Genomic DNA, 16,224 nt, shown 5'->3' on the forward strand with positions numbered 1-16,224 from the left:
CCCCTTCCGCAGCAGATGAGAAGCGCTTTTGTGGCACCCCTGCTGCCGCCAGGGTCTGGGGTTGTGTTTGTCATCCGCAAAGAAAAGGTGAGAAAAACAGCGCATCTTACGTGGACCTGCGAAATGACGAAAGGAAGAAGGGTTCTCAGTGGAGCTTGTTGAGAGGCAGGTCGTTAGGACTTGCGGTCTAAGCCTGAACCTGAGATCTGCCTCCTTCTAAGCCTCCTTTTCTCCTGGGTAATGTCCACACTGATAATGCCCCGTGGCTTTCCGGGGAACACATAATGAGACAATGTGCTAAAGCAAACAGCATTTGCTTCGTAAACAGTTATTTTTAATTTAAAAAAAACCCAGACACTTCTCCCGCCAAAAAAGTGGGAGGGAAGAAATAAAAACTGAGAAATCCCATAAAATTCCTGCTAAAAGTTTCGCTTTCAAGATAGGCAGTGGAGCTATCAAGGCGAGGGACTTTTTTGTCTGAGGGCATCAGCTCACCTTATGACAGTAAAAGAAACAGAAACAGTCACTCAGGTCCTGTTTTTCCGTTGATCTCCACCCTTACCAGTTCACAACCAAAACCAAGAACATTCCAGCAGGGGCCCCTGCTCACTGCCCTGCCCCCAGGGATGCCACTGTGGTACCTGCTCCCAAAGCAGGACTCCAGCCTCATCTCCTCCACAAACCACAGGCTTCTTATTTCCTCCTTTCCAGGTAGCCCTGGATCTTGATGTACCTGTTTTGTACATGGTTAGGCTTTTCTCCTCCCAACTGGTGAGCTCATTTCAAGAGCAAGATTGTACGTGTTCTGCAGAATTCCAAAAAGCAGAACTTGGATCAACAAACGAACATGACTCGAGTTGAGATTTCAGCTCAACAGACAGAATTCTAAGAATGAGAGTTGTGCAAACATGGACCTGGCCACGCAGAGGGATGTCAGGGTCTGGCTGCTGCCCAGACAGGCTGGCCACCCGTTGTCATGGGGCGAGAGGGACTGCTCCACGGGTGAGAGATCAGATGAGGGAGCTCCCAGGACCCTTTGGGCTCCAGGATTCTGGCTCTAAATATAGGTCTCAGCTGGACATAATCACAGTCTTGAAATCACTCTGGCCCGTCTTAATTTTGACACCGAATGCCATTTACCCCACAAGCACAAAGGTGACTAACGACAACACAGCTGACAAAGTGAGAAGTAAAACTAAGGGCTGTGGGTCAGGCCGGGTCCCTGCAGGTGCATCAGCCTCCATCCTTCACTCTGAAAACTCCTCTTGATGCCTTTTCTCAAATTAGGGGCAAAAACACTCAGTATCAGAGATATATCACTTGAATGTAAGCTTTCCTATAGAGGTTTTGGAACTCCATCAGCAAGGGTTTTATAGAGCATGTACCTCCATTCTACAAACCCCTGGTTTGTACGGTTCAGTCTTTCCAAATGTTTTTTAATCTGACCCACGTGGTTACCTTTGGTCCTTAAATAAGCAAATCTGTTGATTCTACAACTGAACTCAAAAAGAGCAGGTGTATGGTTACTAAACGTTTTCTTCTGCCAATTTATAGACAGAAGAAATGGTTTCGTGCTCAGCAGAACGTCACCCTGTGTTATTTCTTGGCCTTGATGGATTCGGTTCCGGTTTACAAGAGAGGACGTTAGTTCCTGCATGTGAAGTTTTCAAGGTGTCAGCATATTTGGGGGTGTTAAAGGAAGGCAGGAGGGCACCCCCCCCAGCAAGTGAAAGTGAGTGTCACAAGAATGTCCTTGAAAAGTGATAGTGACACCAACCCCCCACTGGGCAGAACACAGTCCTGCAAAGTCACACTGAAGAGACCGGATGGCTCCGGACCAGGCACACTCTCTGGAAAAACAGCAACGTGTTAGTGTGCCTTGCCAATCGGAAGGCGACGGGGGTGGCCTGACAGTGAAGCAAAGGAGAAGAGCCAGTGTCGGCAGGGCCACTTGTGCCGTGTCTACGGGGGCTGTTGAACCTGATCGAGCCACACTTGAATCACGCACCCATGATTCCATGTCCCAACTGGTGACGGTTTGGCTTCCATGCAGTGTGCTCCGAGGGAGAGAAGGGGCTGGCTGGAGAAGGGGCACCTAGACCCCTTGGATGTTCAAGTTCTGCTGTAAACTAGCAAACCCTTTTGGTTTTGTACATGGTCACGCTACATCCATCTGTCCTGAGAGTCAGCCCATCCTCCACAGTTTTTCAAAGCCTCTTTTGGAGCATATAAGACGGAGGTACAGAACTATTCCAGAAGACCTCATCACAAAATGGGCCTGAGAGGAAGCCACTGAGAGCCTGAGAACTGGCCCAGGAGGGGATGGGAGGAGGTCTCCAGCCATCTGCGTTCACCAAGGTGACCTGGGGTCATTGGGCTCCCAGTGTAAAGCCCCAGCCTCAAGCAGGGAGCCCTGGCAAGCAAGGTTTAGGCTTGCCACACTGCACTATAAGACCAGTCACAGCCTCAGATAAAGACAAAGGAAGAGTATCAGAAGCCATTTCTTTTGCACCCCAAAGAAAGCCCACCTTAGCACGATCGTTTCCAAGAAGTACAAAAGTAATTCATTCATGCTTGGGGAAGAGAAACCCGCCTTTGCACTTGAGCAGCTCCCCCTCTGGAGCCCCCTCTCTGCTCTGGGATTTCTAGATTCTCCCTTTCTCTGGCCTTCCCTCCCCACCCCTGTCCCAGTCGGTTGGATCAAGTCTCCCAGCGCTGGGTTGGAATCCAGTCTTCCCTTAATGGAATCGCTGAAAGGGATTTTTTTTTTTTTTTTTTTTTGCGGTACGCGGGCCTCTCCCTGTTGTGGCCTCTCCTGTTGCGGAGCACAGGCTCCGGACGCGCAGGCTCAGCGGCCATGGCTCACGGGCCCAGCCGCTCCGCGGCATGTGGGATCTTCCCGGACCGGGGCACGAACCCTCGTCCCCTGCATCGGCAGGCGGACTCTCAACCACTGCGCCACCAGGGAAGCCCGCTGACAGGGATTTTAATGGCACGTTCTACTCATTTTAGCCGGCCTGTCAGTGCAGGCCTTGTGAAATTGCCATGGAAATTAAGAGAAAGCAGACTTCAATTTGAGAAGGGTGTTCAGATGCATTTTTATAGCTCAGAAGCAAACCAGTACAGATAATCTGATGGGGGGCTGCCTAGAATATTTAGCTCCATCCTGGCATTTGGCAAGGATGAGGCTGGAGGGTCCGGTTTCAAAGTAGGAGGTGCTGTCCCATTCCATCGGAGTGTTACTGTGTTGAGGCCCCTGCTGGGCTGGGGAAGAGTAAAGAGAACTCTCCAAACCCTCAGATATTACTTTTGTTCTCAACCCACAAGGTAATCTTGGGAGGTGTTATTTCATTTCTAAGAATCGTGTCACCTGTTTGCGCAAAGCATGCCGTACATGCCAGCCTCACCTCCCTGGGGAGGAGACAGGACAGCCAAGCCTCTCCATGGGGTTAGGAAACCTCTTTATGGGTCCTTGTGAAAGGCAGAGGTGACTGACATCCAAGCAGGCCGATTAAAGGGGAAATGAGTCAGAGGTAACAGTCAAGGCCACCCCCAGTGGTTTTGTAAAATGGGGTGAGGCACATCCGTGCCATAATGGTCCCGTTGTGTGCTCACATCAGGGCCGGATGTTTACTAGGTGTCTTGTCAGGTCCTGTAGCCTCAAGCCCCCCAGACCTGCCTTCACGTCCCACCTCCCCTGCTCCTGTGACCTGGGATATATCTCTGAACTTCGTGTACTCCACACATTGAAAGGACAGAAGTGGCCCCTGAGCCAACTGGACCAAAGGGCTGCTTGAATTGTATAAATGCAAATGGCTCCAGTCTCCTTGGGGGACAGACGACCCAGAGTACCCCCTTAACTCCACTGTGTGGACGAGCTCTGAAAGCCAGAGAGTGCTGTCTGAGTGTAGAATTTTCTCCGCTCCACCTCAGCATTTCACAATGTGGATTCTCTTCTTAACAAGGGGTCCTAAATGTTACCAGCGCCAACGCAGTGTCTACCAGCCAGGAAGCAAAAGCCGCTTTCAAAAATAAGTCACACTGGGGTGAGTGAGGACAATCAAACCGGACTGTTCCCCTACGTCCCTCGACACAATAGTTTGTGTAACGGCACCGGAGTCCACATTGTTCCAAATCATCTATCTCATCAACTGAGGCTACGTGAGTGAATTCCTTGAGGGAAGGTAATCCCTGTACCAGAAGCCAGGGAAATCATCCTTGGGGTGTACTTTTTTTCTCCTGAGAACAGTTCCTTTCACGATTATGTTATCTACTAGGAATCTATTATACGATCCAGATTTTCCTCTCAAGCCATCATTAACCATATGGTGAAAATGGAGCTAGAATTGAAAATACAAGTTGTTTTCTTCGACGCTGAAGTCAATGCCTGGAAATTGTCAAGCTCAAGAATTAGAAAGCATCAGTGCCTGACATTTGCCTTCTTCAAAATACTGCTATGGAGTCACTTACGACCCTTCTACTAAGGATTATGAAGCTCTCTTTCTCCGTCTTCTTTCCTTAAAATAACCGTGTAGGGGCTTCCCTGGTGGCGCAGTGGTTGAGAGTCCGCCTGCCGATGCAGGGGACGCGGGTTCGTGCCCCGGTCCGGGAAGGTCCCACATGCCGCGGAGCGGCTGGGCCCGTGAGCCATGGCTGCTGAGCCTGCACGTCTGGAGCCTGTGCTCCGCAACGGGAGAGGCCACAGCAGTGAGGCCCGCGTACCGCAAAAAAAAAAAAAAGCAAAAAAAAAAAAAAAAAAAAACTGTGTAGGAGTTTTTAATATTATTCTAATCCCAGTGCCAGGCTTTGCTACAGCATTCTGTGTTGAGTGTGTGTTGTAGCACCATGTTCTGGGAGAAAACGGCTTTCCTAGAGTTTACTGGAGTGGCCCAGTGTCTTCGTGATGGAAAGAAGCCTGAACTAGGAATCCGACGGCTGGATGGCGGACCTTGCTGGCTCCGACCTTGAGCGAATCACTCCAGCCCTCAGGCTCCTTTGTCCTTCACTGCACACTTCACTGTGGTCATTACAATGAGCTCAGCACATAAAGTTGAATTTAAAAACAAAAAACAAAAACCAAAAGACTATTGACTTGATACAGACAGAAAAACAGAATATGGTCAGAGAAGTAAGAGCATAAGCCCCTGCCCCAAAGTTTGGTCACACTTGGCATCACGCTGGGCATCACACAGAGGCGACATGAAATATAAAACTACCACCAAGAGAAAAGGGGAATGCTTGCCAGCTCGGCAGCATCTGTGGGCACCAAGCCTGGAGAAGGAGCACAGCTTCCCTATGGCCGTGGGGACCCTGGCACCCTGATGCCCTGCCCCAGGCGCTGCCCGGTGCCCAAGCGTCGGAAACCACCACCCAGCCCCCGGCCTAGCTCCCAGCTCAGGCTCGGGCAAGCCCTTCACACGTGGCTTCCTTTCTACTCAGTGAGAAGGTGGACGAATATCCCACACCCTCGAGGTATGCGGCAGTGATAAACCATCTAAATTCTGAACTGCGAGGGTACCAAGAACAGAAGAAACGATGGGGCTGCACGGGAGAAGGGGCACAGAGAGGGAAGTGGACACAGGCACTGGGGTGGAGAAAGAGGCCAGGAGGAAGCCAGACAGAGAAGTCAGGCCTCGTTGGTTGAGAAACCAAACACCTGGACACACCAGACTGACGGTGCCCGACTTCCTCTCCAGCCCTAGCCATCTCTGACTCACAGGCAGGTCCCGGGGGGCCCACTTTCTACTCCTCCCTGCTTGAGCCCACACAGGTTACTGCAGGGCAGGTGTTTATCCGGCAGCCATCTGGGCGGGGCTTCCTAGGAGGCCACCGGCCATGGACGGTAGTGGCTCCTCCCTCATTAATTAAGAGGCCATCACTGTTGACAATCAGTGTGACCAGTTCTAACACGTAGAGAACAGAGGGTGGGCAAGCCGCACACCTGACCAGGAAATGATATTCTTCACCTGCCAGCCCCAGGTGAACACCTGCAGGGTTGGATTTCAAACCAAGATTCTGCCATGGTTTTCAAACATGTGCATTTCTGCATTTCAAGCCTTCACCTGCGAGGATACCCACCCAAACGTTTGCAGCATCATGACCACGTTTCTAAGGCCACACGCAACACGTGGACAGAAACCTGCCCACGTGGCCCACAGGTCTGCCGCCGTTTGTCTATAGAGACACATCAGGTCAAAACCTCACGACACCCTCCTGGTCGCTCAGTGCATTGTTTCGGTAAAATCTTTGTTCAAGTGGAGAAGGAAAAGGCTGGAATCTTATGTTGAAATTTCAAGAGGCTCAACCAAATGGGCCCAACCCTGAGCCTCTCACAGAATTTCTTTGTTAACGAAACAGGCTGGCACACTCTGAAAATGTTGAGTCTCAGATAACAATGCTATGGTATCAGCCACTGAGGAGGTTTGGGATCTGTTCCCATTTGTGCAAACAGACACAAAATCATCCCACAACCAGCTCGGCTCAAAGGTCCCAGGGACCAGTCAATCAAGGTTCTAAAATCATGGCTCCAAGGAATTCCAGGGTGCCCACGTCAACCGTCTCAACTGCTTCACGTCAAGAGAGCAGGAAGCAAAATGAAGGCAATAAGGGACAGAAAGATGAAAAGTAAACACGTGAGTCTTGGTGGGTCTTCTTCAAAAAGGAAGAAGGATTGAATCTAGATTGAAGTTGAGAGCTCTAAACAACCCCAATATTCCAGGATATTCCGGGGGTACATGAGTCACTTTGTTCCAAATTCCTCATAGATTTTCAAATTGTTTTAAATGATTCATTAGAAACTGAGGACCACTGTTTCTGGGTGATGTGTAGCACGTCCTCTCCCAGTCACCCCCGCCTCAAAGATGGATACATGGAGGGTGCACGGGGCAGTGGGGGACACGGAGTGAGTTCCACGGGAAGAAGTCGGTCAGGCTCGAGAAAAAAATACCAACCCAGGGAGGCATTAACTCCACACACTTTGAAAACCTAGAGCTGGCAAAGGAGCATCCACGTTGCTGAGAAAACTCAGAATACCGTCAGTCATCAGTTCCCATTAACATGCAACAGGCTGGCGGCAAACTCCTGTGTGCGCGGCTCTCCCGAGACCTCCGAGTCCCACCCGCTCCGTCATCTCTTCTGTTTTTATGGATAGCCCACCAACGCCCCCCATGAGACAGTCCTTTCAAGATCTGTAAACATACATGTCTGGTTTCCAGAGAGGTTACTATAGGTCACTGGTTACTTTTCAACACTTCAAGCTTGGGAGGAAACACCTGGCTTCCACTTTGCTCTGAAACATTAAAAAAAAAGAGTCCTATCTCGAAAGACTAACATTAACGGCATCCAGTAAAGAGGACCCTCCGAGTGCAGACAGGAAACTGGCACACACGGACCCTGGTCAAACTGTGTGATCATATCAGAGCTTAAGAAGCAGTGTGTGACTCAAAGACGTAGAAAACTTATGGTTACCAAAGGGGAAAGGAGGGGCGGATAAATTAGGAGTTTGGGATTAACAGATACACACTACTATATATAAAATGGATAAACAGCAAGGACCTACTGTATGGCACAGGGAACTATATTCAATATCTTGTAATAACCTATAATGGAAAAGAATCTGGAAAAGTGCATATATATATATATATATACGTATATATATATGTGTGTATATATATATATGTATCACTGAATCACTTTGCTGTACACCTGAAACTAACACAACGTTGCAAATCAACTATACTTCAGTCAAAAGAAAAAACAACAAACGCTGTGAATCTTGAGTCATCTGATCTGATCTGTTCATATCATAAGAGAGGAAGAATCTGGCATAAAGCAATTACATACATTGGCCACAGCAGAGCCAGAGTCTGGAAAGAGAATCAGCCTCCCAGCTTCCAGACCCAGATCTTCCCAAACAACCTGTTCCTTCCTCCGAGGTGCCTGCGCCTCTGGATGCCCCCGCCCTACCTTTCCTCCTCCACCAGGGACCTTCTGGGACCGAGTAGGAAAGGTCCTTGAATTCGATGTTCACAGCCGCCCTCCGCGGCAGGGAAGAGAGGCGCTGGGCCTCTGTGAGAGTGTTCTCCTCTTTCTTCAAGTGTCCGTTCAGCAGCTCCATCTCTATGACCTCCCTGCTGCTGGAGACCACCTCGTCCACAGAGACGCACACTGACTTGGGCTCTGTCATTGCTGCAGGGTAACTGCTACCATTCTAGAAAGATGGGGAGGAAAAGCACCAAGAGGAGGCGTAAGTTACACCACGGGAAGGACCACAGGGACTCACCATTAGGCTCAGGGCCATCGATCAGTCAGAGTCATCGATCAATGCTTCTCACCCTCCATGGTGCCCTCAGCGTCACAGGAAGGATGCTCACCTAGACGAATTCCTCCTCCCCGGCCCTCACTTATTCTTCTACTAAAAACATGCTAAAGATAAACTATGATCTACCGTCTTATTTAGGAATCCTAACATCTAATCACAAAGCTGATAAACACATCACCTGTCTCAAAGAATGAAACACCAGCCACCCTAAAAATTAACTGCCTGCAGTCCACTCACTAAAAAATCCCATAAAAATGCATGAGGCTGCTAAGAAATGCACAACTGAAAAAGCTTTACAATGAGCTCTTTTAGTCCCTTCCTGGCGTAACCTCATAAACATTTCTCAAGAGCAGTGATACCACTTGGACCGACGGGGTTTGTAGGAGATGGCCTTTGTGTTTCCCTTGTAAATCTTCCAAATCCCTTACAGCTCTCCTCTCTCACTGTACCTTCATAATGGCACTGAAGTGTTCGAAAGGTTGATTTGTTTTTCTCTGGGATACAGACAAGGAAACTGAGGCACAGACTATTTTAAGGAACTTGCTCTGAGCTCTACGATCAAGTGAGGGGCAGAGGTGATCCCAGTATGAGTCATCCTGAAAAAACGATTGCCTCTTCCACTGCATCACCTGGATACCTAGTACATAGCTACACTGGCTTTTCAAGCTTCCATTGGGAGTCCTTTGAACTGTTACAGATAAGCCAAGAACCAAAGGTCTTTAAGCAAAGAAAGGAATATTCTTTCTAATGGCTTGGCAACGGCTGGACAAGTCAATATGCTTTAGGCACCTCCAAAACACAGAAGAACCCTGGGGTGGATGAATAATGCGCTGTGCTTTTTCTAGCTGCCTCTTGAATCAAGACAGAACATTCCACCGTGCCCAAAGCGTGGCCTCTGGCGACACTCCTCCGTACTGTTGCAGGCAGTCAGCCTGATCTGGAGAGCCCGTGGACAGCCACCTTTGATAATTCAGGCCCTTCTGATGGCCGTAGGACTGGGGAGACGCTGCCATACTGCTGTTTGTTCTAAATAACATCCTACTGTTATTTTTCCACAGCTCGTGCGGTATTTCTTTGAAGTTGATGGCTTTTTGATCGTTATTGTTCCTAACAAAAGGCTAAAACAAAACCAGAGAGTGCGCCGTCCGTAAACACCCTTATAAACTCCAGCAACTCTAGTGACCGAAACAAGCCCTCCCCCGCCTTAGAGTGGCCTCTTGAGGGTACGTGACCGCATCCTTGAAGAGGATTTCCATTATTATTATTCCACATTATTTCCATCGTGGAAATCTTGGACGATTTGGAGGTTCTGAATCTTTAAAACACAAATAGGGGGATGGGGAGATGTGGGCACAGGGGTTTCCGGTTCCTGTGCTGTTTGAAAATGTTGCTTTGCTGTTTAAGAAAAAGACACACAACACACACACCTCCCAGGCATCTCCTACCTCTGGAAAGCTTAACCGCATCAAAACTCAGCTCACTGACTATAACATTCTGTGGCTAAAAATTAAAGTGCGGAGTAAAACTCTGACAAAATTAATCTTGGTTTGCCGCTGGCACCGAGCATGAGAAATGCTTCAAACACAAGCAGGAGTACGTCCGTGCATCCTCCGCATAATTGGGGAGGTTTGTCTTAGCCTGACAACGGGCCTCCTCAGAGCCTGGGCTGAGAACGAGCCTCTCCGGCTCCCGGGAGGGCGCTGCAGGGCGTGGCCTCTGCATCCGGGATTGTCAGGTGCCTTCTGCGTCGGCGCCCCTTGAAGGAACAACAGGAGGCCCTGCCCCAGCTCAGCAGGCTCTTGGCTTCGTGCACCTGCAGCTCCAGCGCCCAGAGCAGCACCAAATGCCATCCCTGGGCCCACCTGTCTTGCTCTTGGGGAACACGAGCTGCTGTCCCAGGGTTATAACCCCGTTTGACTCCACAGGGGCCCTGGAAACACCAAATCCTGGCTTTGCTGGGGGGTGGGGGGTGGGTAGTGGACAGAACAATGGGTGAGACAGTTAGCTCCAGGCCTGGTCCCCAAAGTCCATCCTCACCCCCACCTGGAAAGGTGAGACGTCTACTTCCAGACCCGCGTCCTGCCGGGGCACTGGCCCTAACGCCGGGAGAGCCAATTGCTCTGTCTTCAGTTGGGGGCGGGAGCTTCCAGAAGCCCCTCCCCAGGGCGTGCCCCCCCACCTCCAGCCACCTTGGACCATCCACACCCTCCCCCAGCACCCATCACTCGCGTCAACCCCTGAGGAAGCCCAGGGACAGGTCGGGTCTTCCCTTTTTAAGGAAACCTACACGAATACAGGGACGAACGGCCATGACTCCACCCACCTGCCAGCCGGAGCAGATGCCAGGCCTGGATTATGATGAGGGTCTGACTTGCCCGTCTAGACTCCAAGCCTGTCTATCCTCTCACTCACTCACTCACGGCCCAGACAAAGCCCTGGGCATCAGCAGTCAGCCACACAGACGTGGCCTGTGGCCTCAGCTCGCTCAAGTCCAAGACTGGGCCGCAAACAATTTCAGTGCCAAGGGGCAAGAGCTAGAACAAGACGATGCAGGGACCCACGAGGGTCACGCAACGCAGTGGGGGCCCTGGGTGGGGATACCCGGTGTTTCTGAGGAAATAAACTGTGAGGTGAGATTAGCGAGGTGGGGTGGGGAAGGGGTGCTCGTTCACGACCGACATTCCCTGCGAGGGAACAGCACGTGCAAAGGCTCGGCAGCAAGACAGCGGAACAGCTGGAGATCTGAAATTCAGGGGCTGGAGTTCTGATCTGGGGAGGGGGGGAGGGGCTTTTGGAACAAGGTGGGACTAGCGAGGCACCCGGGGTCCGCACGGTGGAGGGCTTGCAAAGCTTGTTAAGGGATGTGCACTTTATCAGGAGGTCTCTGCGGACCGCGGAGGCATCTCAAGGCGGAAGTAGCAGACCAGCGAGCCGGTGAGAACGTCTCCTGCAGCCGCCTGCAGTGGGAAGGGTGCGTGGCCTTCACCAGCGGGGGGGCAGTGGGGAGGGAGACAAGTGGACGGGCCAGTGGGACAAAGCTGGGGGAGTAAACTGATTTGGGAGCGAGAGAGTGAAGCCAGAGGCCCGTACTTACTATTCACAGTTTTGCATTAATACCTCCCGCGGAGTAGGTAAGCAATTATGAACAGTAGCGACTATTCGTGCAGCAATGCACAATTACAGTGCGCTCATTAAACTCCAGACTGCACGGGTTACTCCTCCTCTGTCTCCACAGCTCTCCGGGGGCCGGGGCCGGGTGGGGTATGACCCTCTGCCGCTCCATTTCACGAGGAGACCACCTCACCTGCCTGAGACCCCACCGTTAAGGAGTAGCCAAACTGGGGTCCAGCTCTCTGCAGCTTCCCTGCCTGCACGGGTCCTCCCAAACAGTCCCCAGCAGCGCCGGGACGTTGCTTGGCTTTCTGTAGGCAAGCTGTAGTGGACCCTGGGTCATCCCAGCCCCCGTCCCTTGCAGGGAAATCCACAAGAGAATGGGGGACCACACAACCCTACCCCCAAAGCAACCGACACCAAAGCGGTGCATGCCATCACCCACTTTTCCGCTATGGGTGTCCAATTAATAAAATTCTGAAATCCTATCTGATGGGTGGCAGTGGCTGTCACTCCAAAATAGACCAGCTCTCTGGAAACACATCCTCAGATGAGAGCCGCCGGTGATGTAGGTTACAGCTAGCTTGTCCTTAGCTTCCTGAGTTCATTAAAGATGAAACAAATACATCCTCCCTCCCCATTCTTTCCCTTTCTTTGTTCGCTTCCCTATCTCGCTGAAGCATTGTCTTTGACCTCCTCTTCCACACACAATTTGTGCTGCATAATAAATGGTAAATACCAGTGAGTCCATTCACAGGTGTGGAATGCAGAGGAGACCCTATTTGGACTGTTCCTGCCCGCTGTTGTTAGGAATATTTTCTTGGGCACTGATTTCAGTTTGAACGCTAATATATTGAGATGCTTGTTTAGCTGGGGAGGGTCTCTAATGGTCAGAGAGCCCCTGAGCCACTGTGAGGCTGCTTCACTCTCTTTACCCAGGGAAGTCCAGTTGGAGATAGAAACTTGCCCCACAGCATCTTGGGGAAGGGAGGAAAGCCAAGAGGAACTCGCAGGCTCCAGGCGTGCACTCTCACTGCTGCCAGCTATGGTGCCCACCTAGACCAGCAGACCCTGCAGTTGAAGGGCAGATCCCTCCCTGGGACCCTGGGCACATTAGAGGAGAACGTACTGGTCCAGAATCCTCAAGACCACCGCCTAAGGGAAAAGAACCCAAACGTCACGCCCTTAACTAAGCAAAGGGTAGGTGTCACTGGCATGGTCACTCAGAATGCCAACCTCATTGTCTCCAAAATCTGGCTTCCAACAGCCCCAAATACCAGTCCCCATTGGGAGCCCTTGCCTGCCCCACCCAGCCCAGCTCAGGGACTCTGAAACACCATGTGGGTGCTTCTTCCATCCTCCAAGGCACCTTCTCCAGACTCACACCTGGCAGCCAGCCCCGGGCTGGACCGCAGAGCAAAGTTTAGGATCCTGGGTATCTCCCAAGGGCTCTGTTTATGACTTGGGTAGAATTTTTAAAATTAAAAACAAAAAAGCACAAGGTTTTCAGGGAGAATGGTTTTCACACAAAACAACATTCTCTGAAAAAATGAGCTCAGCCATTATCACCTCCACACGAACGAAACACCTGAGTTCTGGGGCTGTCTCCAACCATAACGTAACATCCAAAATATCTTGACATAAAAACACCTGTACCTTAAAACATTCTGATTCATTATTGTCCCACATGTATGAGCTACTTTTGCAGTCTTGAAAGGGCTTCAAGAGTTAGTTACCCAGTATCTCCACGACCTGAAACTTTCTTTACCTGCAACTAACAATACTAACCTCCTTCATTTTCCATTACCACCATCATTTAGGAATCCCAAAGAAATGAACACGGGTAAAATGAAGAATGGCCAAGTGTTACCCAAACATGCAACCAGATAAAAGCACATGTCATGAGGAGGGGACTGCCTCTTTCATTTTTTGATCCCTCTTATATGTAAGAAGCTAAGTCATAGAGGCAGAACATGCCCAGAGATGGGACCCGGCCTGTGCGTCCCCCTGCCCCTGGCTCTTTCCTGCTCTACCAACCTCCTTAATGTGTCCGAGGCCCCATTGTATCGGTTTACACAAAATCATTATATAATGAGCTGCCGAGGCTCGGTATGTTCTACAGTAACCTGTTTGGAATCATAGGATGCAGTTGTCAGAGCAGAGCATGCGCAGAAACCCGGCTACTTCTTCTTTTTTTTTTTTTTTTTCTTGAGCTCAAGGCAAGAGGTAACTGTCGGTCAAATCCTGCTGAGCCCTGCTGACTTCAAATACGGGATGCTAAAAATGAAATAAAGGCGAGGGGTGGAGGTGAAAACCGATGTGCACGGTGGGGTTACAGCTCAAGGGAAGTGACTAGCAGGATAGTAAATACATAGACAAAGGATAGAAGGGGGATGGATAGGGAGGGCGAGAGGGCTTGGAATACGGAATGCTTTCTACTTGTACTTTAGATGACCTGAAATCGGTCCAGAGGTACCTAACTGCACTGTCGGCGTGCTAGGCATAGAAATGAAGGGCCCTAGGATGGCTGAGACGATGGTTAGTTTGTTTTTTTTCCCTAATGTGACTTTATGGAGATATGTTAAAGGGGCAAGAGGAGACTCTTGACCACTCAGAGGAATAGCACTTACTGTAATAGTGTCTAGCAAAGAATGCGCCTGCAGCCGGTGGTACCCCTACGGAGCTGGCACCCTTGGGAAAAGTGAGATGCGTGCCTCTGTCCCCACCCTATTCTCTCTACAGGGTGCAGAAATGTGGCCAGAGGTACCCAGGCTCGGCCCTCATCTGCCTCCCCGTGACTCCGCCGCCCCCTCCTGAGCAGGTCCAGGAGAGGCTGTCCCCGAGGGCGAAGGGGCAGCACGGGCTCCGGCTCTCCACCGCCTCTCTCTTTTGTTCCCCCAGACAGTGCCGGTGCTCCGGAGAGTAGCGCGAGAGGCGCCCGCTCCCCAGGCTCTGGCCGCACGCGCCGGCAGAGGGATGGGGCCCCCTTTCCCTCTGGCCCGGGCTGCCGCCCCGCCCCAGTACACTCCGGGTCCCCAGGCCCCAGGCCCCTCACCCGGAGGCAGACGAGGTCAAGGCCATCAGTACACTTGTGGGGCTGCTGGCCTCCTTCCTCCCTGCCTCTCCTGGCCCCTCCGCCTTCCCCGCATCCTCGGCTGCAAGGGGCATCCCGAGGAGCCAGGTAGCTAGGGCGGGGGGCGATGGGAGGCGGGCGCCTCTCCCGGGGCTCGGGGGACAGGTGTCAGGGTGCGGGTGCGGGTCTTTGTGCTTTTCTTATTCTCCTAGAGAACAGAACCAAGCCCCGGGGCCAAAGGATGCGCTCACTCACCATGGCGGTGCCGACCGAGAAAGCGGCCGTCAGACAGGCCATGCCCCGGGGGCGGCGGCGGCGGCGGCGGGGACGAGGCTGCGGGCGGCGGGGACGGGCGGCGGGCAAGAGGCTGCGCTCGCCCTAGGCTCGGCGGCTGCGCCGGGCGCGGGCTCCGGCTCCGGCTCCGGCTCCGGCCGCAGCTGGGGCCCCGGCCCCGCCCACGACCCGCCCGCGCCGGCCCCGCCCGCGACCCGCGATTGGCCGGCGCGCAGGGGCGGGGCGGAGCCGGCAGGTGCGCGTGCTCTTGTTTTGCTCCTGTGCGGCGCGGCTGCCCCAGTTCTAGGCAGTCCGTCTCCTCGCGCTGCCCGCTCCCCTGCCGAGGGTCCGCCCCGGCCCCGGAGGCGCCGAGTTCGGAAACTCGCGGGGCCTGGGCCAGCGACCCCAGGCCCCCTGCGGTCAGTCAGCGGGGGTCCCCCTCCAGGACTGCCACCTCAAAGCCTGCAGTGCCGGGCCAGGGAGGGCCAGGGGAGGCGTCTGGCGGGGGAGGGTGGAGGGGCACTTTTTTCCTTGTTGGGCATCTCTCTGCCACGTAGGAGCGTGAGAACTAAAGGAGAGATGGCCGCTCCAACGACCCCTCCCCCGCCACTGCAGCTCCGTATCTGGGGTGGTACCCCCATACTGAGGCAGCACACTCACTCATTAATGCAGCATTGCTGTGTGCCAGACGCAGAGCCAAGTGCTGGGTAACAAAGGGGTGACTAGGTGAAGATGCCCAGGCCTCTGTCCTCCCCTGGCTCCCACCCCCCGATCCCAACAAATAAAAGACCCGCTGTTCCCAGTACGTGGCCAAGCACCTGGCCCAGAGCTGTGTTCAGGTAACTTCATAAGGGGTAACACTTCAGGCACCCTGTCTTTTGGCCCCAGATGGGAGCATCAGATGGCCTGGCCTCTGCTAAAGCCCTTATTATATATAAGTGGGACCATTTCCCGGTAACCATGGTGATAAGACATTCCTTACTCCCAGTCTCAGAGGCTAATGCTTTTATTCAGTGGTTTGCATGTGGGGACCACAGGTCGGAATGCATCTCTTCTCCCATCCAGCACACCTGGATCGCCCCTTCCCACTACCCCTCAGATGAGCTAAGCCCCTGTCCTTCTCCTCACCTAGAAAGAGAGCATGGCTTTTCATGCCAGGCAGGAGGGCTTCACACCACAGCCTGATGACCACAGGCAGATTCTCCCCTCAAATCAAAGGAAGGCAAGGCAGTAAATTGTATGATTTCAAGGGGAGAGGGCCCTGCTTTTGTCTGCATAGTTCACTTGAAGAGTCCACGCGTTACCTCTATTCTATTGTTAGGAAATCTGACTGCTGCATTTCCAGGTGCCACCCTCTACATGCCGGGCCCACGGGGCTGTGTGGTGCCTTAAGCGTGCTGAACAGGGAGGCCAACAAACTCTGAATGTTCTGGAAAGAGGATTCAAA

General features: G+C 52.3%; 1 protein-coding gene across 2 annotated transcripts in view; it reads right to left on the minus strand.

The window, feature by feature from the left end:
- The window catches only part of ABCG1 (ATP binding cassette subfamily G member 1), a 65,147-nt gene extending 50,231 nt beyond the window's left edge, over positions 1–14,916 (minus strand). Inside the window, exons 1-2 of one of the 2 annotated variants that reach the window (XM_029214144.1) lie at positions 14,760–14,916; positions 7,966–8,209 (exon numbers count right to left, since the gene is read on the minus strand). In XM_029214144.1, the coding sequence (XP_029069977.1) occupies positions 7,966–8,209; positions 14,760–14,801 (286 nt within the window). In that variant the 5' untranslated portion in view covers positions 14,802–14,916. The remainder of the gene's footprint in view (positions 1–7,965; positions 8,210–14,759) is intronic. The other variant, XM_029214143.1, reaches the window with a different exon arrangement.
- Positions 14,917–16,224: the final 1,308 nt, after the last annotated feature.

Source organism: Monodon monoceros, unplaced genomic scaffold (assembly GCF_005190385.1).
Source record: "Monodon monoceros isolate NGI ecotype Baffin Bay Population unplaced genomic scaffold, NGI_Narwhal_1 Super_Scaffold_11, whole genome shotgun sequence".
Lineage (NCBI taxonomy): Eukaryota > Metazoa > Chordata > Mammalia > Artiodactyla > Monodontidae > Monodon > Monodon monoceros.